We start from the raw sequence: 8,599 nt of genomic DNA, 5'->3' as shown, positions 1-8,599 counted from the left end.
CGTACATGCGGTTGGGGGGGGGGTTCCAACCCCCCCCCAGGAACAAAAAAAAAATTGTGATATTATTGATGAATTTCTTATTATTAATCATCTGTGTATACACAAACATATACGTCATAATAATATGACTATTGAGTATTGACTATTGAGTATACACTATACTTTACCAACAACGAAAAAACATTTCATAACGAAATTATGGGTGTCGTATATCAATCAAAATAGACATTTGATCGTACACAGTCAGTTAGTTGCGTGCATAGGTACATTATATTAATATTGTCATTATCTCGACCGACTCGATCGGACAACGGAGAAAAAACCGATTACGTTATAATTGTTGAATTTCGCGTGAACGACAATATACGGTGAAATAGATTCTATTTTTATAGCAGTATCGTAAATGACCATGTTAAACATTTTCGTTAAATAATATTATGAAATTTTCGTTCATTTTGTTCTACCTATTCTGCATTTCTGCCGTTGGAAAATGAATTAATGTTGTAATTAATTTTAATAGGGAAGACTATTAGGTCTAGCTATGCTCTCGATCAACAAAAATGATTCAATTACTCCTGATGAAGTGCTGGTTGAACTATCCAATAAAAAAAGGATACTAGAATTTTTATTATAAATAATTGATAATATAATATATATAATATTCTGTACATACTATGTGCATATTAAATAGTATTTAACTGTCATGAGTTATGTAAATCTTTATATTTGTTTTGTTATTTTGCCTATTAATATTTATACGCGTAATGTGTTTGATTGTTAGGAAAATGGGTAGTTTTAAAGAGAAGGTTTTAGTGTTGGTTATTTTTTTTGAACCCTTTATCTGTATCCTGTGGCCTATAGTCGTGCAAAAAGCCCCTAAAGCCCCCCCCCCCTATTTGCGCCTATGATCTATCCCCATATCCTGTCACTCATTATGTGATTCTTGTCTTATGTAGTGGGTTTTTATATTAGACGTCAAACTGTCAAACTTAAAATAATATACTCGACTAAATTATGGATACCCGGCTGGCCTTCCTCCTTATCACGATCGTCTATTTGCAATTTGCAATTGCCAAATCGTTATTGAGGTCGTTTGCCTATTCGCCTATTCGATAGTATACTATTGATTAATATACTTTTAATTTAACTATTCATGTTCATTAATCATTATGTGTCGTGAGTAAACGGATACTATCCGTTACATGTACAGTAATATATTTTATAGGTACATGTCCAAAAGAACACCAAATATTGGTCGGTAGTTGGTACAATTATAATACAATCAGACCTACTATAGTTAATAATAATTAATAAATAATAATTCAATTATACAATAACTGTTCATAAAAATTAATACAGATATACGACTACCCTTCAAAGTCAACCTGGGTTACTTTCACATTGAGCTCAGTAGAATGGTCTTCGACTTACATAACGATAGGTACTCAAATCCGAACGTTTGCTATTGCCAAATACCTTGGACTAATAATTTTTGATAAACATCTCGTCCGACTCCACTTAAAGGCCAAACGTCAAACACTTAAACCGCGACTTAATTTACTTCATCGACTTTACAAACTCTCCTCAAAAACAAAGAGCACATTAATACATTATACACTGATCTGTTAAGACCCATTTGGCACCTACTACAGCTAGTATACAAATTTAGTCTCTGAAAAGCCTTAAACTCTAAAGCCAAGCAGTCATTTGAAAATTTCATTCAATATGTTTACGCCAAATAATAGAACAGCTTCCTGGTATATTACTAATGACCACGGTCTTGTTAACACGACTGCTAATGACTCACTTCATAAACACCTTTTACATTAAATAAACCTTGCTTATCTTACTTATAACAAAACTCATAAAGGATTTAAAGTCTCTCTCAAATCTCCTTGTACCTAAAATATTAGCCTGTCTTTGAGAAAAACGCTAGGCAACCTGCCTAAACACCTGAAAATTATTTGGTGTAATGCCTAATCTCTCCCTGAAATATCACCCTATAGGGATGCTACCAATTGGTGGCTTCTACACTTCTGTCTTGAATCACATTTTCACATTATTTAATATTTAATTATTTGATAATTTATATATAAATGTACAAATTGTAAATTTACTGCAGTGATGTAATTGAAAAAAATGGACATTATGTATATATAATTAAATACACTGCATAGTGAATTGTATTGCAAAGTTTGACTTATCTAAAATATAAATTCAATGTGAACTTATCAAATCCTCATGATAAATATTTATCAACGTATAAGCACTTAACAACTGTTTTTATCACAAGATAAATAAACTAAAATAATTATAGTCGAGATTTTAATTAAAATGCAGCGAATCTATAAGCTTTCTATGTTATTCAACAGCCCTATAACAGTATCGTAGCCATGATTTCTCAAAAAGAGGGGGAAAAAATATTTCCAAAATTAGGTACATGTTTGTTTGTTAACGCGAATTTTCTGTAGATATAACGTTAAAAAATATACTACACATCAAAAAATATAGCAGTAGTATTCACACTTCGTCGATCCAAAACTCGACCCATTCTAGAACTTAATGGTGATAATATTTCCTGGTATTCAACTATAAAATATCTAGGAATTATTCTAGATAAAAAGTTAACTTGGAATTTGCTAATTACAACAATAGAATATCAACGATTTAAAATTCTTTCCCTCTTAATCAATTGATAAACTGCCTTAAGTTGGAAATGCTCTGCTTCTTTACAAACAAATTCTACGGTCCTTAGTACTTTATGCTGCCCCTACTTGGAGATATCACACTAAAACTCATATAAATAAAATTCAAGTTTCCCAGTCAAAAATATTACGACCAATATTACTTATGCGCTCTGGACTCTGGTTCTTCAGAAACGAAGCCCTTCATACAGACTTCAAACTCCCCACAGTTAAAACTGATATAAAAAATCTTTCAATCAACTTTTTCGACTAATCAAAACGTGCAAACGCCAAACAGTGCACAATATTTCAATCTAAGTTACAAGTCAATATGGAATTAAATAAAATCAATAATAATCATTTGTATCAATCAATTACTGACTGTGTCACTGATAAGCATACCCAATTGTTGAATAATATATATTTTTAAAATTGTTTTTATAATTTATAATTGAACATTAAAATATTTAAACTTTAAAGTAACTAATTTAGTATTTTAGTCTATAAAAATATAAAAACGTAATTGTGTTTCTTTTTGAATAACAAATAAAGATTCAAATCAGTTAGAATATGTGTATATTATGATGTTTTATAATAAAGTTTGAAGCAGTTAACACAATAATAGTAATATTATTTTATTCTTGGGTAGTATACCTATTTAGGTAGGATTAAGGTAATCGAGGGGCTATATTTTTTGTGTATCTTTAAGTACCTACCTATCCAAAGAAAAGTGTTTTAAAAAAGGCACAACATTTTATACTAAATAACTTTTTATTATTTTAAGAAATGACTATTAAAAGGAGAAAAATTACTAATTTCCATTTTAGTAATTTAAGTAAGTGATTACACTCTAAATAAGTCCAATATATGTTGATATTAATTAGTTAACTGTCGGACTATACCCTCGTCGGAAAAATCAAATACTGTGATCAATATAGTGGGGGGGAGGGTTCTTGATGACCGTAATCCTATTATATTCTATATAGATTTTTGTATCGTTTGTATTTTCTACTGACGTACCTATATCATTATTATACACATATCAAAAATTATTTTCTAATCCAATTGATTGCTTTTGAATACTTACATTAATGACTTCACTATTAATTTTTTTGGCTGAAAAATCGATTAGTATTAGTGAAAAATGGTAACAAAATTTTATAAAAATATAAAGAATACCACATTAATATTGCATGCCTCTTTAAAGACAAATAGACAATATTTATTTCGATATTTTTCGGTCAAATTGTATGACTATAAAACGATGACATTTATAATTTTGTACGAGTAAGTTTAATAAGTTATTTTTGGTATGTGAGTGACAAATACTAATAGAACGGACCAATTAGTAAAGTGAAATGTATTATTCATGATATACCGTACTAACCGTAACAATGATCAACATAAAAGAAGCAAATGTGTTTCATGGAACTTAATGTGCACTAAGCACGCACTTATAGACTCCTTACAACAGCAATTGGGAAAAATTGAATAAAAATATGTATCACAAGTGTGCAGATGATTATAATAATAATAATAATAATAATTAAAAAAATAAATTACTAATCTAATACGTATAAATAAGACTGCTAAAAAATGTAAACGTAGTTGCAGTTTAATAGCCACGGATTATTTTATGCGATGTTAAAATAAAAATTATTCACATAATTTTGCATAAAATTACTACTATTCGCATACCAGGAGCTCAAAAGGTTAGTTATGCATATCTTTTTCTTAATGTTATTCAAACTAAAAATGTCTTACGTCGATGCATATTGTAGAATATTACATCTTAAAACGAAAGCAGTTTCATTACAGAGTTAATTTTATTATTTTATAAAACGTTATTAAATATCTATTTAAATGCAAAACTGAACTGTCTTTTGGTCTAACGTTCGTAAAATAAACATAATTTTATGATAATTAATAACCGTTTCACAATGTTAAGAGAAAATAATTTAAACACTCGTTGGCGGAATTGCAGTGGAATTAATATTTTACTTATAAAAGAATATCAATCGCGATTTTATAATCCGAACAATATATTATTATGCCACTAGGTATACAAAATATATACACTTGCAAAACTTTCAATCTCTAGACAATAAATAAGATATTCAAGTTTATGTTACGCTGATTTCGAGAAAACTACCTACTGATTATGTTTTATATACAGATGTCACTTTCGCAAAGTTTTACATTCAAAAGTTTTGCGTCAAAACGAAGTTTGAGATTTCTCGTTGGTTTTACAACGATGGTGTAAAACATGATTGTTATATTAGGTATTATTATAATCATTACCTGTTTAAATAATCAAAGTTTTGCAAATTTAACAGAAGTCGGTAAGTACCAAACTGTTAAATTGAATAATCTGTGACTCATATACGAAATTTCAATATTTTTCTTTATAGCTTACAATCGTTTACAACTCACAAGATTTTTACGTCAAATTTTATCGATAAATTGGGTGATTATTAGTTATTACTATTAGGCCTAATCTGCGAGGTATTCTTAGGTATTTCTTAGGTATTCTCGCCCCATACGTCCATCTACGAAAAAATAAGTTGTTGTAACTGCCAAATAGAAACGATAAGGATATACTGCTAGTTAAAATCAATAAGTTAATATCCACTTATGGATGATACCACGAATGAAGATAATAATACAATTTATATTAAAAGGATGTGTGAGAGCATTGTGTATTTTATTTCTCCCTCTGATACACGTGCAACATAATATTATTATGTCTTTGAATTTATACCTTCGACTTTGTTCGATCGATTTGAAAAATGTGCCACTATTTTTCAAGGGTGACACTCGAATTGCCTCCGGGTGTTTTCGGAGGCAATTCGAGTATACCCAAACGGTCTATTCGAATTGCCTCCCATAACTTACCTGGATTATTAACTAATATATCGATAGTCGTATGTGTAACTACTATCGATTATTATATTATTCCGTAATGTTCAAAAATAAAATGTTTAAGACAGTATTTTCCAGATAGATTAATTTTTCGAATGCAATAATCTTATCCGCGATTAGTGATTATCAGTTAATGATTAGTCTATCGTCTCCAGTTCAACACAGTCAGTTTCATTTTCTCAACCACGATAAAATAACACGTTATTATATAGTACACATATGTTACATATAATTTTATAAAAATGAACGTGATCAGCGAGATCAGCGAAAAGGGTAAAACCATTATAATATGTGATGGTTTTAAGTTTGGGTACCAAAAAGAATTAGCGAATGACATTAAACGGTGGACATGTACGAAAAAAATATGTACAGCTTATTTGAAAACTGATCAACTCAATAAAATCCTATTATTATATTATGTTATGTTATTATATATATTATTAATTATTATTTATTTTATACAAACTTAAGTTTTTGACTGTATAACAGAATGATATTTCATCTATTTCATAATATTTTTATAAATCGATTAATTATAGGTATCGCAGGCGATTCCAGTACAAGAGTAGTTAGTGACCCTCTTAGGAGGCAATTCGGGTAACATTTTAAAAAAAAAAATTTAAGGGAGGCAATTCAAGGGTCAGATGGGGGCAATTCGGGAGCGCCCTTTTCAAGTAATTGCAAATTGATTATTATAATTTGCAAGTTAATATATTTATTTGATAACCCTTCGACTTGATCCGATCTGTTCAAAAAATGTGCTAATATTTTTCAAATGAATAAAGTTGCAAATAATTGTAAATTGATTTCTATAGGAATTTGCAAATCAATAATTTGTTTTTAGAGAATTTTAGAAGTTTTATTTACCTGCAGGAACGGTTTTTAGATTATAGTATTTTAATGGTTACTTACTTGCAAGTCTTATTGAAAACCTATTTGTATTTATTTTACATTGATTTGGAAAATATTGACACATTTTTTAAATAAATCGGACGAAGTCGGGACGCCAACCATAATGGCAGTGGGCACATGTAAGTATGTAACAATAGTCTTCAAAATAAGAACAGTAGTCGGCGGCGACGAGTTTTCGTCGGGCGGCGGTCAGACATATGGTCAGATGCCGTCCCCACTACGGAGACGCGTCGGGCGCTGCCACGGAACAAAGCCACGCCCATGCGCAGAACTCGGCCGCCGACTACTGTTCTTATTTTGAAATTTGAATAGAGTATATAACATTGTAAATTCGCGTTCAGCTGAACCATTTTTTTTTGTTCTTAGCTATTTAATACTAGAGTTAATGGACCTATTATCATTTATAATCCACACTGTGTTTACACGTTGATTTATTTTACAATATTTAAATTTTTATGTGATTTAATGCATTTTTAAATTGTAATATTTTACAAAGGTAAAACACTTGGTAGGTTTACAAAGGTATCATAACTTGCATACAAATTTAAATATCGTAAAAAGCCAAGACAAGTAATACGTTTAGTAATAATTCAATTCACTGTTGCAATAATTAACAGTACAAGATTGGTTTTGCTGAACTCAAATTGCCATAGTTGCGTTCAGAGAGTGAAAACAAAATAAAGTGCACTGACATCCACCTAATCAATTCTAATAGATTTTGTAATGATTGTTGACAAAATATATTTAACAGATAACCACAATATGTTATAGTTTACAACAGCTGATATTAGGTTTTTTTTTGTTGTCGACCAGAGAAAATCTTATCAATTTTAAAAACAATTTTATTATTATGTGATATTAATATACACGATATTATTTGTATATATTATATCTTTATATTTTATGTCTTTGTTACATCTTGGAAGAGCTAAAGGGGTTAGCCTCCTGCCTAAATTGAACTTAAGGACTCTGTGTGTCGTATATTAGATGTTTTCATATACGTTATATATATATATTTATGCTAACCGTCATATGGCTTTTACAGTAAGTTTGGATATTAAAATTAATTTTTTTCTCGCAGCTATTCACAAACATGATACTGTCAAGTACGCTGCTCCTCTTGGTATGGAACGCGTGTTTTTTATCGGCTTCCAGAGACTCGGACATAAAATACTTCACCAATGAATGGTTGGTGCACGTACCTCTGGGTGAAGTGATGGCTAGAGAAGTGGCGCGCGGTGTCGGCATGAGATACGACGGACCGGTAACGTAGATTTTAACAGACCACCTACGTGTGATACGCATTGCAAATACTAAGAAGATAATATTGTAACGACTATTTAATCGTTTCCCGAATGCTTGAATTAGAACTCAACTGTCTCAGTTACAACTGTTTGTAATATTAAGTAGCTCGTCGTGCGCAGCCTAGTAGGGATTTCACGTAACTACCGAAAAACACCAGTGCAACAGTAGAAAAATAAAATTAGTTTATCAATAATTTGAATAAAGCCCAATATCCATATTAAAACAAACTTTTTTCAAAAAAAATTAATTATCGAATTATTTATTGATGAGCTCCTAGTATATTGTTTTAAAGGTAAATTAAAAAAATTAAAAATCCATAAACACAAATTTTTTATAAGCATTTAAAGTTCAAATATTATAAAATACGTAAAAATGACGAAATTTTGCAAATTATTTTGAGTTAGAAATTCATAAACAATTTTGTTTTTAAATCTAAGATTTAAAAATGTAATACAAGATTCTTTATAAGTTTGTCTACCTTTATCAAAAAAAAAAAAATGTCTACAAGGAAGTCAAATTAAATTTTTATGAGCGTTTGAAATTCATATTTTTACAACATTTGATATTCACTCGATATCTCACGTAACGATTTTCTTATTTTATTGTTATTAAAAAAGGAATGACTGTAGATACTTGAAAATTTCATTGAATGTTTATATTAGCATTTTCTATACACGATCAAATTTTGAAAATAATTTGACTCTTTTTGAGCTGTTTACGGACATTGTCAGTTTTCAATTTTTTTAGTTTTTATTTCTATAAATATCAATAAAATT

At 29.6% G+C, this 8,599-nt stretch overlaps 1 protein-coding gene across 1 annotated transcript in view; it reads left to right on the top strand.

The window, feature by feature from the left end:
• Positions 1-4,281: 4,281 nt before the first annotated feature.
• Positions 4,282-8,599, top strand: part of LOC100166094 (neuroendocrine convertase 1) — a 51,540-nt gene continuing 47,222 nt past the window's right edge. Inside the window, exons 1-2 of the mRNA XM_029487487.1 lie at positions 4,282-4,396; positions 7,600-7,782. Coding sequence (XP_029343347.1) covers positions 7,612-7,782 — 171 coding nt within the window. The 5' untranslated portion in view covers positions 4,282-4,396; positions 7,600-7,611. The remainder of the gene's footprint in view (positions 4,397-7,599; positions 7,783-8,599) is intronic.

This window comes from Acyrthosiphon pisum, chromosome A1 (genome assembly GCF_005508785.2).
Source record: "Acyrthosiphon pisum isolate AL4f chromosome A1, pea_aphid_22Mar2018_4r6ur, whole genome shotgun sequence".
NCBI lineage: Eukaryota > Metazoa > Arthropoda > Insecta > Hemiptera > Aphididae > Acyrthosiphon > Acyrthosiphon pisum.
This window is presented reverse-complemented; position numbering and strand designations above follow the sequence as displayed.